Source organism: Marmota monax, unplaced genomic scaffold (genome assembly GCF_021218885.2).
Source record: "Marmota monax isolate L192 unplaced genomic scaffold, Marmota_monax_Labrador192_F-V1.1 WCK01_AAM20220418_F8-fsc00316, whole genome shotgun sequence".
Lineage (NCBI taxonomy): Eukaryota > Metazoa > Chordata > Mammalia > Rodentia > Sciuridae > Marmota > Marmota monax.
In genome coordinates this window covers 206,485-222,547 of record NW_026693064.1, presented here as the reverse complement: position 1 = coordinate 222,547, position 16,063 = coordinate 206,485, and the positions used below count along the sequence as shown (strand labels likewise).

The window sequence follows — 16,063 nt, the reverse complement described above, 5'->3', positions numbered from 1 at the left end:
ATGTTAGTGTAGCTTGTGTAACACTTGAAAGAAAATGTTTTCCTTTTGGTGGTTCAAAATTACCTTTGAAAGCCCACAGTTCCATTCTGCTCTCATCCAGTGGATACTGAAATCTGCAACCCAGCAGTGTCCGTCCCCACTAAGAGCCAGCTGCTTGCCCTCTGTCTAGGGTGAGCCCATGCGTTGTGGTATTTTGTCCACCAAGGCAGTGTTGGGAGAATGGCAGCGCTGCGTCCTGCTTCCTGTGTGTGTGTGTGAATGTGAGGGAAGTGTCTCTGCGGTTAGCGCCTGGCCGCAGCGTTTGCCCACCCTGGCCACTGGGCTGGCCCACCCCGGCGCGCCCTGTTCTCAGCACCAGGAGACTTATGTGCTGTCTGCCATCTGGGATTGTCTCTGTGAAGAAGCTTGTTCTTGGGGCTATTATAGTCCACTATTCAAGGACTTCTCTTGGCTTCCTATTTGAATAATGGTGAACAGCATCATCTTGTGGACTCCCGGTTTTTTTATGATGCTCTTCTCTCCCCATGTTTCTTCAAATCAAGTGCCAGTTTCTCTTCTTTTTTAAAAAATAAATCAATTTTATATATATATATATATGTATATGTATATATATATATATATATATATATATTTTTTTTTTTTTTTTAGTTGGACACAATACCTTTATTTTATTTATTTATTTTTATGTGGTGATGAGGATCAAACCCAGGGCCTCACACGTCCTGGGCGAGTGCTCTACCACAGAGCCCCAGGCCCAAGTGCCAGTTTCTTGACAGCAGTTGTCATTTATGTGATCTCCTTTTTCCTTTTCAGTGAGTTGGGAACAGCTTACGTTTCTGCAACCACGGGGGCTGTGGCCACAGCACTGGGGCTGAACGCGCTGACCAAGGTACTCAGGCTGCCATCTGGTGGCAGAGTGGGGCAGTGCAGTCTCACCTCTCTGGCCCCAGTCTCCTGGTGTTTCTCAGGAATGTCCTGGTCCTGGCTTTGTTGTTCCACTTTTATCTGCAGCTGCATGCTTTATTATATCCCCTGTGAGTGTGGAAGGGCTATCACCAATGGCACCAGTCAGGACGGTCAGCTCTGCCTGGCTCTGTGCACTAACCTCTGAGTGCCCCATCTTGGCAGTCCCTGAGTCTGTGTGGTGGCCGCGGGCCTCTGAAGAGCTGAAGGAGGCAGTATCTGAACTCAAACATTGGGACTTTGGGACTCCAGAGCCCACGTGCCTTCAGCTACACCAAGCTGCTGATGTGCCCCAGGGGTGTGCATTGTCCCAGTGTGCCCATGCCAGGAAAGCAAAAACTCCCCAAGGAAACCACCTTAAGGTGCTGGTGGCTGTGTGTCTGCATGCCCGGGGCTCACAGCATGTCTGGGAGGGTCTGGGAGCCCACCTGGCCACAGGAGGGGAACTGACGCTGCCGGTCACCTTCCTGCAGCACGTGTCGCCACTCATAGGACGCTTCGTGCCCTTTGCTGCCGTGGCTGCTGCCAATTGTATTAACATCCCGCTGATGCGTCAAAGGTAAGGCCGGCCTTCACTCCCAGAGGACTGCACTGGCAGGACATCTCTTGTAATAATGGGCTTCACTGAAATTTCCCAAAATATATTTTTACTGTACAGATAAAATTAAGCGTGATCTGGAATGTGCCTCAAAGTATTCCAGGCTTGGGGTGAGGGTAGGTGCATGGGGCAGTACACCTGGCCGTGGGCTGCCAGTTGCCAGAGCAGGCTGGTGAGAGCCTGGGCTGAGGCTAGCTCAGCCACTCTCTGTAACCAAGGTCTTAGGACATGGCTCAAGCTGTTGCTGAGCTGAGGTTGGGTTAGACGAAGAAGGTCTATGCAGGAGAAGCTGACCCTCCAAATAGGTTCCCTTTATTCCCTTGGGGCTTTCTTTTGGAGTTTAAAGTAATATTAATATGTACTTTTGAAGGTATTTTTTTAGAATTGGCAAAAATTAATGGAGAAGAAAGAACGAGAAAAAGCATTTTGGAGTGGAAAAAGAAAAACAGGGTAACAGTAGGAGTTCTAGTGTTAGTGCCTTGTCTTGCCTCTCCAGTAGAGCTGTGGTCTAGACTGTGTCCGTGCAGCTAGTCAACTCCATGCCTTGCCTTATATCTGCCCCTGGTTTGGAAAGTTGCTCAGGTCTGTACGTGAACATGGAAATCAGCCTTATCCTCAAGTTAGCACATCTAGTCTTCAGAGCATATTGTTATTGGAAAGGGTACACCTTTTTAAAGTGTGGTAGTGTTATTTTCCCTTTGTCTGTCAGAGGGGACTGAACCTGTTCATGGCATTTAAAAATACATTTGTCAGTGCCAAAAGTGACGCCTGAGTGGGCTCTGGATGCAGCAGGGTTGATCTTGCCAGCGAACGCTGTCCCGGGTACTGCAGGAGGGCACGCGTGGGCACCTTTGCTTATGTTTGGTTCTGCAGGGAGCTCAAAGCTGGCATTCCAGTCACCGATGACAACGGGAACCGCTTGGGCGAGTCAGCGAACGCGGCACAGCAGGCCATCTCCCAGGTGGTCGTCTCCAGGATTCTCATGGCGGCCCCCGGCATGGGTTAGTGGACCTGCGTCTCCGTCGTCCCTTCATTCACCCCATACATGGAGGCTCGGGGAGCCTTCTCATGTCCCAGCTACAGCAAGGCAGTGTAAAGTCACTCTCCTGTGGGAAAGTTGCCTCTGGTGGCAACTGCAGAAAATAACAACTAAATAAACACCTAGTGCAGGGGTATTCCTTATCCCAAAGGCTGGGGACCAACTGTGTTCCAGATTTAGGATTTCTTTGAATTTGGCAAATATTTGCCTACATAAAATGAGTATATAACGAGCTGTCTTGGGGATAAGATGTTTACTTGTCTAAACATGGAATTTACTCATATGCACATGCTCTAAAGATTTTGTGCAATATTTTTAATAATTTTGTGCATCAAAGTTTGTATAACACTTGGGTGTTTGGACCATGTGACATAGTGCAAGTGGTGAGGATTTGAAGAGAAGGAATTTGATCTGTGTAAATCTTAGAATTCCCAAAACTTAATGGAGACAAATAAATTCTCCTGAAGATTCATCTGTAGCCATTGGAAACCCTGGGAACACAGAATATGTGGGAATGCTTAGAACAGCTGTTAGTGTGTGCCAAGTGACTATTTCCTCTCTAGGGCTTGGAGCTAGTGTGACCACAAAGCCGGCACTGTGTTTAGTTCCTCTGAGTGTCCTGCTCATCGTAAGGTGGCTGGAAGCTGCCTTGAGACAGGAATCCTAGAGAAGGTTCCCAGACTCACTCAGTCTTTGAAAGAAATGAAACAAAACAGAAATTCGTGTGTTTAATTTTATCACTTAAGCTGCATGCGAAGAGCACTTGGCTATAAGAGGAAGCTCTCAGATGAAGCCTACCTAATCAGCTACTGTCAGGCTTTCCCACCACGCCTGCGGCTGTTTCTAAATTCCTTCTGTCACTGTGGATACTCTTCGGCAGCCAAGTAGGACTAGGCAGCAAAAGTCAGGGAGAGTGTGTGAAGGCCGCCTGAGCACAGCCACACACCCTGCACCCCTCATGAGCCCGCAGAGAGGACGCATCTGCATGGACCATGGCAGGATTTTACCTTTGTCGTTGTTCCTTAAGCGATTCAGCATGACAGCTGTTCACAGAGATGGACATGGTACCAGGCGGCACATGTAATCTCGAGGTGACCTTAAGTACACAGGAGGAGGTGGGAAGGTCACTTGCATGGACGCCAACCTTCTCCAGGGGACCTGCACATCCAGGGTTTGGGCACCCCCGGAGTCCCCCACAACCCTGAGGGCCAGGGCCAGCTGTGTTTGCCTTCCAGCTGACTGGGAAAGTCGGCCTCATCTGATTCCACACAGGCACCTCCGCTGCCATGTGGGGACACCGGGTGTTCTGTGGGGCGCCCAGGAGGCCACAGTGTGAACTCCAGGCCTAGAGCCCAGAGCCAGACCCTGTTGCTACCTGTGAGGAGGCCACAGAGCTCCCTGGACACGCCTGCTGAGCCCTGGCTCCCACGGTTTTGGGAACCAAATGGCCACTCCCACTTATGGTCCTCGCTTGCTCTGGGTTTAGGCTTTTCCCCTGTAAGTCCTAGTGAAGTTCATTTCCAGCAACTTGGTTATTGTAAACACTGATCTCCAGGAAAGAAACCCAGGATTTCTGTCAGCTGCATTGAAACAGCTGGTGTGACCTTAAATACGTGGATAGCTATGAGCTAATGAGCCAGTGCTGCCACCCAGGTCCCAGATGTCGCCCCTGCACCCGAGGTCTAGTCATGGCCACCAGTTTAACATAATGCCCACTGTTTGATAGACAGGAGAACAGAACACAGAGGCCCAGAGAAATCAGGCAGCCTTACCAAGGTCACCCAGCTCACAGGTAGCCCACCCAGCCCATATTAAAGCAACTTCTGCATGATTCTGGTCAGGATCCCTCAGCTGTCCTGCATGCATGGTGGACGCTCAAGGAAGGCTGTGGGGGAATCATTCCTGATGCCCATGCTGTTGCCTTTTAAAAGCTCAGTGTTGAATTCCTTTCAAGGTTATAGACCTTTCTGGCTGGCAGAGAGCATTATGTTATTTTGCGAACTTCTGCAATTTTATAAATTTAAGTTTATTTATCTTATGATTATTGGTTTAATTGGACAGATGCATGCGACATACAGTCGTTTGATGCATGTACAGTGGGCCATCATCAACAAATTTGAATTTAATAAAGAATCACTACAAATAGTTTTCACCTGCCAATGTAAAAACAGCCCAAGTGACACAAGCCTTCTGTCGAATTTTTGAAAAAACAAATTGAGCCAAAAACAGTCATTCAGTCGAGCTTTCTGTGCTCTGTGCTTTCTCCCAGCCATCCCTCCGTTTATCATGAACACTCTGGAGAAGAAGGCCTTCCTGAAGGTGAGTGCCGGCTGCTGCCCTTCCTCAGCCCCCCCCCCCACACACACACACACAGAATGTCTCCTGCCCCAGCAGCATGTAAGGAACAGGAAGGTCCATGTCTCTTGGGCACTTATGTAAACGCGGTGATGTTGCTGGGGACATTCCATTCTGACCTCAGATGTCTGGGGCAGTGTTCCTAAATGAAGAGCACTGCCACTGAGAGGGTCCTGGGGGCTGCATGCAGATTGAAACTGAAGCTGTAACTGGGACGTCTCGGCCCACGACCAGTGTCCTTCCTGGATTGCGCGCTGTGCCATGCGGGGTGAGCACCACTTTGATCCACCTCAGTTTCCCAGTTCTTAGACGAGTAGGGTATGTTGTGTTGGGAAGCTGGTGTGGCTGGACCTGCCTGGAGCAGTGGCCTAGGTCCTCACTATGAGGGCAGGTGTGCTGTGGTGAACACGGCAGGTCCCATGGGGTGAGCTCTTCTGAGTCTTAGCAGCAAACCTGTAACTGCAAGGGCCACTGTGAAGCTCTGGAGAGAGGCCACCGCTCACAGACCAAACCTCCCGTGTGAGGTCAGGGGCGTGTTCCTGGATCTCACTCTGGGGGTCCCAGTGGGGAAACTGAGGGAAGCAGTAGGTGAGCACTTTCTCTTCAAGTCCATGCTTTGAAAAATAAGCCAAGAAAATAATGCTGTGGAAAAACAGTGCTAGTGAGCACCTCACTTGACAGACACTCCCAGACCATTGCCCATGGATGCCCCGAACCCACGTCTGGGAACCCCTCCCCAGCACTCCTCTCCTGTTCCTGAGAGCCTTGGAGACATGGAGCATCGTGGTCCCCACACTGTAGTTTGTGGAACCGCTAGCCCTAGCAGTCTTACGTAATAGCGTGCACGGTGCCACAGAGAACAGTCGCTCTGCAGTGACGAACTGTCTCTGCTCCTTGTACGGCTCCCAGAGGAAGTCCACAGACCCTGCACTGCCCCAGGAAGCAGACCGGCAAAAATCCGAGCCCCATCCGTCTCCTTTGTAGGTTTCTGACAACCTTAATCACTAGATGAACAGGAATACCAACAGCTCCACCTATACTCAAGCAGCAATCTCCTGAAACAGCAGTCACCTGTCTCTGGTGTTATTTTCCATGATTTTAGCTACCTGTAGTCAACTGTGGTCCAAAAACACTAAATGGAAAATTCCAGATATAAACAACTCATGAGTTATAAGTTGTACGCCCTTCTGGGCAGTGTCAGCCCTGGGTCCAGCATATCCACTCTGCTCCCACGACCCGCCCAGTAACCTCAGCAGCCATCTTGGTCATTAAATCAACAGTCATGGTACCACAGTGCTTGTGTTAAGTAACCCCTAATTTGCTTAATGGCCCTGAAGCACAGAGCAGTGACTCTGGCCACTGGATCACAGTGTATTGTTATGTGGTTGTTCTATTTTGTTATTAGTTATCACTGTCGATCTCTTAATGTGCCTAACTCAGAAATCAGACTGCCCCATGGGTGTGTCTGAACTGTCCCACAGGAGAAGCGAGCATGTGGTGTGTGGGGTTCCATCCCACCCAACATTGCAGGCGCCCACTGGGGTCAGGAGGGTCCCTGTGGATAAGAGGGACTGTGTGCACACCAGATTGTAACTGTGGGCTCATTTCACATTCTTCTTTGACAAATTTGTATTTTGAAGATTCATAAAAAAGTTTTGCTGAAATCTCTTTCTGGTGCCAAGATTGGGAATGATTAATGGTTTAAAGCTCCCAAAGGATTCATTTATAGGCTAGGGCAACACTTGTCTAAGCACTACCCATGATATGGTCAGCTGGAATCCATCAGGTTTGACATCCTCATGATTTAAGAAACCTGAGAAAACGTCCATCTGACCATCTCTGCTTGACTTAGAAGAGGTGGTTCAGACTTCGGGGGAGAAAAAGTTTTAAAATGAACGCAAACCAGGGACATCGATATGGTTTTTCAAACAGTAGAGTAACAGCTGCTGCATCCGATGGTCACCCCTCTGATGCCCTGGGTTGTTGTCTGCTCTCTGGATCCTGGAAGTCCCTAGGTCTGCAGTATGCGGACCCAAGCAACTTTTGATCCCTTAACTCATCAGTATCGACATGGATGACTTTAGAAGCAGCAGGGAATCAAAAGGCACACTTAATAAAGCAGATTTCTTCTCCTGCCACATTTAAGAGAAATCACACTTTGCAAGCAAGACAGATTTCCAGCTGTGTGAAAAACTTGGGAATTGCCATCTTGTTTTGTTTGTGTGGCATTAAAGTAACAGCTTTTGCAAGACCAGAGTGGGAAAGGTGGTTTAACCAGTACTCTTACCAGGCCACCATCCTCAAGAGTTTTGCAGGTGACGTGGAAGTCAGTTTGGAGGTCACCTTCCGTGGCAGCATCCTCAGCATGTAAGCTTTTCCTGCCCCTTTGTCTCAGCCTCTCAAATGCCCCCAACATCCAGTTGGCAGGGCACCTTAATAGGTTGGCTGTGGAGTCGAGGCTGAGAATCTTATTAGCTGCCACCACCAGCGGGTCATTATTCGGCCGAGTTTGGCTCCAGCCAGTGGACCCTAAGTATCCTCTAGCCGCTGACGTGTGCCTGGCCATGGCTGGAAGTCCAGAAGTTCTATGGGTCTGCATTTCTGGCCACACTGACGCTCAACAGCTAGTCCCTGGGGAGACTCGCTTCCTCCTCCCACCTGAGGTGGGAGTCACTGTGGCTACGTCCTGGTGTTTTCTCACGTGGGAGGACCTACCAAATGACACCTGCATCCCAGGCCACTGTGGCCACACTGTTCAATCCTTTGCAAAATTAGAAAGATGAATAAATACTGTTCTCCCTACCCCTGTAATGTGTGGTTTAGCTGAGCTGTCATCGTAACTTGAAAGGGTGCACCTTACTCACTCTTTCCACGGAGCCCCTGCCCGCCCCATCCCCACGCTGAAGTTTTTGGAGTGCTATGGCAAGGTGTAGGAGAGAGGCTGTCCGAATAGCCCAGGGGTCTGCCTGAGCCCCTCCCTGGCCACAGGAGGTCTGGTGGCTGCTGTACTTCAGATTCCAGTGGAAGAAGTGGCTTTGAAAAAGTAACGGCCAAGCGCAGCGGGGTCCCTCACACCCCACCACTCCCAGGTCAGCGGCACCTTGCAGGTAAATGCTGCATTTTGCCCAGGTAGAGGTGAGGCTGGGACTCGCTGGATAGGGGCCATTTCTGAAACATTTGCAGAGGGAGAAAAAGTTTTAAAATGAACGCAAACCAGGGACATCAATATGGTTTTTCAAACAGTAGAATAACAGCTGCCGCATTTGCAGAGCTGGTTTTATCCATGTCCACACTTCTCGGTGTGCAGAGCATTTTCACACCCTGCTTGGAAAAGGGGGCTTCACTGCACACCTTTTATAAGACTCAGAGCTCACTCCCGAGGCGGGACACTGTGCCCCTGCCGCAGAGTCTGCCTGGGTCTGGCTCCCACGCCAGGTGCGCCTCCTCTGCAAGGACGCACTGATCTGGGCTTTTGCCTCGCGCATGACCACCCTCCTCTGCAGACTCCAACTAACTGAGCAATCCGGGCCTTTTAAACAACAGTGCGTGGGGAGCAAGTGCATGAGTCATCCTCCCTACGCTCCATCTTTCCCCAAGTGGAGCACTGGGAAGAGGCGCCCAGGATGGGCAGGTGACTCATGGAAAATTTTACAGCTACCAAGAAGTCCACTGACTAAAATCATGGTGCTTTTGTAAACAGTTTTCTAGAAGAACGGGCCCTGTTGTCACTTTTAATGTAGGTCACTCTTGCTGACACTCTCATTGGGGATAAAATTGGTATAGTTTGGGTCCTATAATAGTTCTTGTTCCTTTTAAATGTGATTCTTTTCTGTTCCCTTTAATAACGACCGATGGCTTTTCAGGACTGTGCTGATTGATGGTGGTGTTTGTTTCTTCATTCTTGGTCACTGTTTATTCATTAGCCCTCTCCTGAGTGCCCATCGGATACCAAGCAATGTGGTAGGAGCCTGAGTCACAGAAGCAGGGCACAAGCCCCACTCTCAGGAGCAGACAGCATGGTAGAGGAAAGGGGCCCAGGACAAAAGGTTACCATGCACGGTAACTATAGCATGGAGCATAGAGGGACTGTTACCCAGCTGAGGCAGGTGGGCAATCACCTAGACAGGACCAGCCATACATGTGGTCTACACAAGCTTCCTGAGGACACAGCATGACACCTGGTAGGAGAGCTGTGACATTTTAGGTTGGCAGGGATATTGGCAATATGTGGGGAATAGACCCATGTACAAAAATAAGCCCTCAATGTTTATAGAAAACAAATATAAAAGTTGTGATCATAAAAGTACTGAAAGAAAATATGGAGCACTGATTAGCAAAGAGCTGTTCTTAAACAACACCCAAAATTCAAGCCCAGTCAAGAAATAAAATGATAAATTTTTGCCTTCATCAAATTTTTAAAATTCCGCTCTTCAAAAACTGTACAGAAAAAAAAAAAAAAAAAAAAAAAACAAGAAACAGACTGGGAGGAAATTTTTGCAGCCAGAATGCATGAAGAACTCCGTCAATGCTCACTCGGGAAACAAACCAGCAGCCAGGCACAGGGCTCACACCTAAACCCCAGCAGCTTAGGAGACTGAGGCAGGAGGATCATAAATTCGAGGTCAACCTGGGCGACTTGGTGTTTCAAAAAAGCGGTGGGGGCCTGGGAGTGTAGCTTGGGGGTAAAAGCAACCCCAGGTTCAACCACCAGTCCAAAGGGAAAAAACAGTCCAAAGAAAAAAAGTACTTTTAGTCGTTGCAGTAATTAAAATCAAGACCACATGAGCTAATGGAGACGCCTGTTGGAAGGGCTTCCACCCACTGTCAAGGCTGTGTGCCCACCCAGGTGTCACATGTCTAGGAACATCTGGGTGAGATTCGCCACCTCCTCACGGGAACCCTGCATCAGACAGTCCTGTGCTATAGGAGGACATTTCTGTCTGTGATGGGCCACGGGGATGACGGCAGTCCCACGGGGTTATGCCACCTGGTGGTGTGGCAGCCGCTTGGGTTTGCATGCTCTGTGCTGTTGGCATAAAGACAGAGCTGCTGAGGACACACTCCCCAGGACACAGCCACCTTCAGTGGCACCTGCTCTGTCCTTTCTGTCTGAAGGCGGGGGTTCTGCATAGCCTGCGTGGATCCGTCTCCTCTTGATGACATTTCTCCCTTTCTCTCCAGTCCCTGCCCTTCTCCCTTTACTTTGACCCTCCTGCTGTTCCTCTTCGCTGGAGGAGTCTCCGTGGGGACCAGGGTACGCCTCCCTGCCGCATGCTTGTGCTGGCCCTTCTCTGTGGCTGCGGGTCTCGACCCCCCTCAGGCTTGGTTGCCGCCTCCCGGCCTCCAGGGCATAACCTGTGTGTCCTGCTCTTTGCCTTCGTTCTTGGTGCTGCTCCTTTTTTGAAGACTAAAGATCTAACAACGTTTGTATTTCACTAAAAAGGAAGTGACTGGTAATGAATTTTATACCAGACAGAGTTTTGGCCATACTGACAGCAACTAAAACCGAGAGCGGAAGGTGCGAGGGCCGCTGGCTGGTGGTGCTTGCTAGTCTCTGCCCTGCCCCGGGCACTTCTAGGTGCTCTCTGAAGGTCTAGGTGCTCCCCGAGGTCCTCTGGTGCCTCTTCGGCCACACACTTTGAGAAGCACGAGGATGCCTGTTTTTCATCCTGGCAAGGACACTGAAGCTCAGGGCCTGGGAGCCGCCTGCCTTCTCCCCCGCCTCCAGTAGCTGGCCGGAAGGGAGCACATCAGGCAGTACAGTCTCCCCAGCCAGGAGGTCAATCATAATTAGGTGGTAGCTGTTTACCTATGTCCCCTGTACAGTAAGCAGCCCTTGGGCTGCACGTCCCAGGGAAAGGAACTGCAAGCCCCTGGACTGTGCACCTGTGTTCCCAACAGACCACGGGGCCACCCGAAGTCAATACTAATGCACGCACTGCCTGAGCCGACTAACCACTCTGCATCTGGGTCCCGTGCTGTGAGAGCGTCCCTCTGGCTATGGGCAGGCGCGCTCTCTGGGGCCTCTCAGAAGCACTCACGGTCTTATGTCTCTCCACAGAGGTTCCCGTGGCTGAGCGCACCCATCCAAGTTGGCCTCGTGGGCTTCTGGTGAGCAGGAGATGCATTTCAAAAAAACGAATTTGGTTTTTAATTGTGCATGTGTCTGTGGGGAGCAGTGTGATAATTCATACCCATGTGCCATGAGTGGTGATCAGCCAGGGTAGTTAGCATAGAGATTTCTTTTAGATAATCGATTTCTTTTTAAAAAAATAAAGACATCACCTATGAAGGTAAGAGAAAGGGTGGACACAGGGGGACAGAGCTTTGGAGAGGAGACCACCCCAGAACCTCCGGAGCTCATGGAAGAGAAGTAAGCTGCTTCTACAGAAATCCACAGTCATTGGGGCGACTGGGAGACCTTCTTAAATCCTGTTATCTCTTTGGGTTTTAGTTTGATTCCTTTTGCTTCGTTATTTTGGCAATTCAGGTAATAAAATATATGTGAACAGGACATTTTTTTGTAAGGTCATCTAATGTTTTAAAGAAAGAAAGGGGTTTGTTACAAAAATAAAAGAAAAGAAGAATCTGAGAAGCTGACCATTTCAAAACTCTGATTTCTCTCTCTCTCTTTTTTTAAGCTTGGTGTTTGCCACGCCCCTGTGCTGTGCCCTGTTTCCTCAGAAAAGGTCTGTCTCTGTTGTTCGGGATGATTGTGAGTCCTAATCCTAGAGGCCAGTGGGAGACAAGGCTGGTGTTCCACTTTGCGGATGAGGGCATTGAGACTCATGGAAATAGTGAGGCCAAGGGCTCCCGGAGGAGAGACAGGCACCCCCGCCACCCCAGCCTAGCTGCCAAGCCCTCTCCAGCTCTTTTCCACCCCCTACTGTTGAGTCTGAAAAATGTGCCAATGTTTTATAAGAGTCAGGTTAACTTTGCAGATTTGCTTTCATCAAATGCAAGTGTGGTTCACTGGGGTCCATCCATGGGCCAGGGCAGCTGTAGACCAGGCACGGGACTTCAGCCCCAGCCGGGCGTATGCGCTTGGCTGGGGAGTTTCTGTGCTTGCTTTACATCCCTCCTTCCCGCTTGGTGTTTTCCTTAAAAGCTTGTTGGGCGTGTGCCTTTATCACAAGCTGCGCTTGGGTCTGCTGTGATGTAAGTCAGAATTGGCTGGTGCAGGATCAGCTGCATGTGCGCCCGGGCCTCCCCTTCAGCTCACGCCAAGGCTCGAGGCTCTGCTCTGGGGTGTGCCTCCGTGCCCACACCCCTTGCCTTTGCCTTGCTCTTTCCTTCATGGCCAGCAGGTCCTTCCTGCCCTGGCCTTGCAAGGTAGGTTTGGGGCGACCTTGGAAGGAACTTCCTCAGGGTCCCCCCACCACACAGATGCCACCTTTTGCCTGCTCTTCCTCTGTCCTTGACCCAGGTTGTGGGTAGAGGTTTAATTCTCACAGCAGGGAACTCATCACCCTAATATCCACAGAGAGGCACGCTTTGTAGAGGGTGCCTCAGACTGTTCTGGAAACCAGGGCAGAGGAAGTTCCTCATCTCTACCTGGGAGATTCATGCCCCATCCGTTGCACAAACCCCCAAATCTGGGGCTCAACCTGAGAATCGTTCGTTTCTCTGGTAGATGGCACATGTGCACCAGTGGCCATCGGCTGCCGTCACACGCAGGGGCTGGGACGTACTATGTGTGAATAATAAAGAGGGACCCAGGAGCCTTGAGAACAGCAGTGTCTGTAGTTCTGAGATCGGAGGGATTCCAGATGTAGAACCCCACCTATCCTTGGTTTTGTTGGGTTCCTCCCAATATTTAAACTCCAGTTAGAAGTGAGAAGTTTTCCACAGCCACTCACGTCCCAGGGTCCGGCTCTCCAAGAGCACATGGTCTATACCTGGGAATCATTGTCATTGACAAGGTTACTCACAGTCCCATCGTGTGCAAAATAGCCACTGTGGAGTTTTTTACCAAGTTTTCTTTTCTATATTCACAATTTTTCTTTTACTCTTTTTACATATTTTCATACAAATTCATATCCTGACTCTTCAGCTTATATGTTACCACATCTCAAATACGTATATGTAAAATAAATAAAGCTTAATATATTTGCTGCTGTAATGCATTCAAATCACCCCTGCCTTCCTGCCCTGTTATTGGGGATTGAACCCAGGGCCTGGTACACACTAGGCAAGTGCTCTCCACTGAGCCACATCCCAGGCCCCCTTTTTTTATTCTATATTGAGACAGGGTCTTGGCTAAGTTGCTGAGGCTGGCCTTGAACTTGTGATCCTCCTGCCTAAGCCTCCCAAGTAGCTGGGATCACAGGCGTGGCCACTGCCCCCCACTGTGTGTTTTTTCTCTCCTTTCCTTTTTTCTTTTTTTTCCTTCTGGTACATTTTGGTATTCCCTGAAGTTTTGCGGGAATGGGTGTTGTGGCGCAGTAGACAGAGTTGTGCTAGCACACGCATGTATTTGGTATTGGACACCTGCCGAGTGCTCACATCTTTCTGTCAGTGGTGAATTTCCATTGTTTTCCGGGGGGGGGGGTGGCATGGCCACACAGTGCTTCCCCGACACAGAAGGCCTGAGTGTCACCTCTGCATACTTCCACAGATTGCTCAGCCCTTAGCAATAGCAGAGGTTAAGGAGTGAGGTGTTGGGAGTTGTGTTTCTGTGATCGTTAGTGACCGTCCATCTTGTGGAAGGTGCTGGACTTGGATTTTGCAGCCTTGGGAGGACTGTTTTGCTGCACCAGCCCTGGGTCTCCAGACCTGTGTCCTCCTCTCCCCACTTCTTCTAGTTCTGTCTCACACTTTGGCCCCCAAAGTAACCGTGTCCTTTCTCCCCCTCCCAGTTCCATGAGTGTGACAGGCTTGGAGGCTGAGCTGCGAGCCAAGATCCAAGAGAGCCATCCTGAGCTGCAGCGCGTGTACTTCAACAAGGGACTGTAAAGTAGGGACGGAAACCTCGACAGCTGATCCTGCCCGCTGCAAGCCCTGTGTAGCCATGTCGTGAGGAAGGTCCGGTCAGCCGGGGTTCCGGCTTCTCCAAACTCCACGTTAGCCTTTTAGAATAAAGCTGCTGCTGAGGCCGCTGCCTGTGGTGCGGGCCAGTGGCCTGACACCTGTTGGCTCCCTCATGTTTCAATGATGATGACTTAGAGAACACCCCCCTGTAGCTTTCACAGTGACTGCTTCTCAAAGACAATACCCCACCCTGTGCCAAGGGTTTTTAAAAGGTACTGCTAGGCATAGAGTAGGCACTTAGGATAGGCTTGGTAGATAGATACTCAGTCAGCGCAAAGGTGATCCAAAGCATCAAGTGTCATTACCACTCTGCTTCCATCCAGGAGATCCCAGCAGTGACCTGGGAAGGCAGAAGTCCTAGGCAGAGCATAGACATTCACCCTCAGTACTAAGGGAGCACTGCTTCCTTCCTGTGTGGCTAGAGGGCAAGGGTGAAGTAGGTGGTGCAGATCTTGGAACTTTAGGTAAAGGCTCCTTCACAGACTCCGGAAGTAGAGCCCCAGGCCGGGCATCTCACCTCCACCACCGACAGTTAAGCACATCCATATTGTCGGTGCATTTTCTTTATTGGATTTTATTCTTATAAACATGTTGATCTTACTTTGCAGTTGTTGGCTTTATATTCAGTTATTTCCATCATATGATCAAGCAGCTTAACTATAGCAAATGTCTCATTTTGGAAGTGTGTTCTGTGCCTGGGCTATGTGACGGCATGAATCTGGTTGGCTGGTTTCCTAGAAGTGACAGTCCCCTTCCCTGCATGGCTCACCCTGCCATCCTTGTAGACCTCTGTGGCTTTCAGGATACAGAGTTAACATGTGCATAAATCAGTAACTGTGAGTTTTACTTGACTATGGTACCTACATTCCTTCCTGTTTGAAAAGGCTGGACCGCGGGCTGCTGTATACATCACGGTAGTGATTTCCATCATTCCCATCGAGTCTGTAATGTAACCGATGATTTCTAGTCTGTAGATGTTCACCAAGGCACCTGTTCATTGATGTACTTCAATGTCATTGTAATTCAGAGATTTGTAAGTGTAAAAAATATTTAGAAACTATTTACTTTTGATGGACCCTTTCTCCTGACAGTGTGTGCAAACAGTTTCTTGATAAAGAAAAGCTGCGGTGCCTTGTGTCTGTGTTCCTCTTTTCTCTGAAAGGGTGAGCAGATCCGAAGCTCTGACTTCCCTGGAGCTGCTAGAATCTCCTGCTTGAGGACTTGCTGTCGCAGCAGAACGCTTCCCCATGGCGTTCTGGCCTTGGGCAGACTTTGCAACTGTCGATGCTTCTCTCTCAAAAGCGACAAAAAGCCTGAGATTCCAGGCAGATCTCCGTGCCATGAAAGCGCTGTTGGTAAGAAGCCGGGGCCTCCAGGCTGTGCCCGCTCCTCTCAGTCCACCCCCCAGCTACCCTGGGGCCGGCAGAGCCTGCACTCTGTGACAGTCCAGCGACCGGCTGGAAGCCTGCTGGCTCCCGAGAACGGGCACACACTGGGGGGACACGGCCAAACCACTGGGGAGCGGCACCACAAAGCAGAGGCTTGTCCTTTTAAACCTGGATATTGAGGCTTCAGACTCTTAATGCTTCTATGTAGAAATATTAACTGTATGGTTTAATCACATTTTATAAAAAAAGAACAAAGGAACCCATATTTTAGGAATACCTTTTCTGAAGGAAACAATCCACATGAAGTGCAATAAGCTTATTATGGTAAACAGTTAATTTCCGTGGACAAGGTGTAGAGTCAGGATGGTGAGCTGTCACCGACTGGCAGATACCGTTTCAGTGTTAGCCCAGCGTCTTGCCCGTGTTGGAGTCAATGTATTATTTCAGTTCAACTGATCGAAATGTTAAATAAACTCAGAATGAAAATAAATTCTCTCTTTTATTTGTACACAGAGGACAAGACAATTTGTGTGTCATAGTGGCTGCTACCTTCCATCCAGACTTAATAATTGTGGTTCCATTAGGAACTCCTAATGAAAAAATATTCCTATTATCCCTTCAAGAGAAATATATTCCTATTTGGACTCCCAGTGTCCCACCTTCCTGAACCCCACATATGGTCAACCGCCT

At 49.6% G+C, this 16,063-nt stretch overlaps 1 protein-coding gene across 7 annotated transcripts in view; it reads left to right on the top strand.

Moving 5' to 3' along the window:
• Sfxn1 (sideroflexin 1) overlaps nucleotides 1-15,863 on the top strand; it is a 39,453-nt gene extending 23,590 nt beyond the window's left edge. For 3 of the 7 annotated variants that reach the window (XM_058582494.1, XM_058582493.1, XM_058582495.1), the window contains exons 5-9: nucleotides 814-889; nucleotides 1,437-1,522; nucleotides 2,435-2,562; nucleotides 4,870-4,919; nucleotides 10,137-11,007. In XM_058582494.1, coding sequence (XP_058438477.1) covers nucleotides 814-889; nucleotides 1,437-1,522; nucleotides 2,435-2,562; nucleotides 4,870-4,919; nucleotides 10,137-10,394 — 598 coding nt within the window. In that variant the 3' untranslated portion in view covers nucleotides 10,395-11,007. The other 4 variants (XM_046453874.1, XM_046453876.1, XM_058582492.1 and 1 more) reach the window with 4 other exon arrangements.
• Nucleotides 15,864-16,063: the final 200 nt, after the last annotated feature.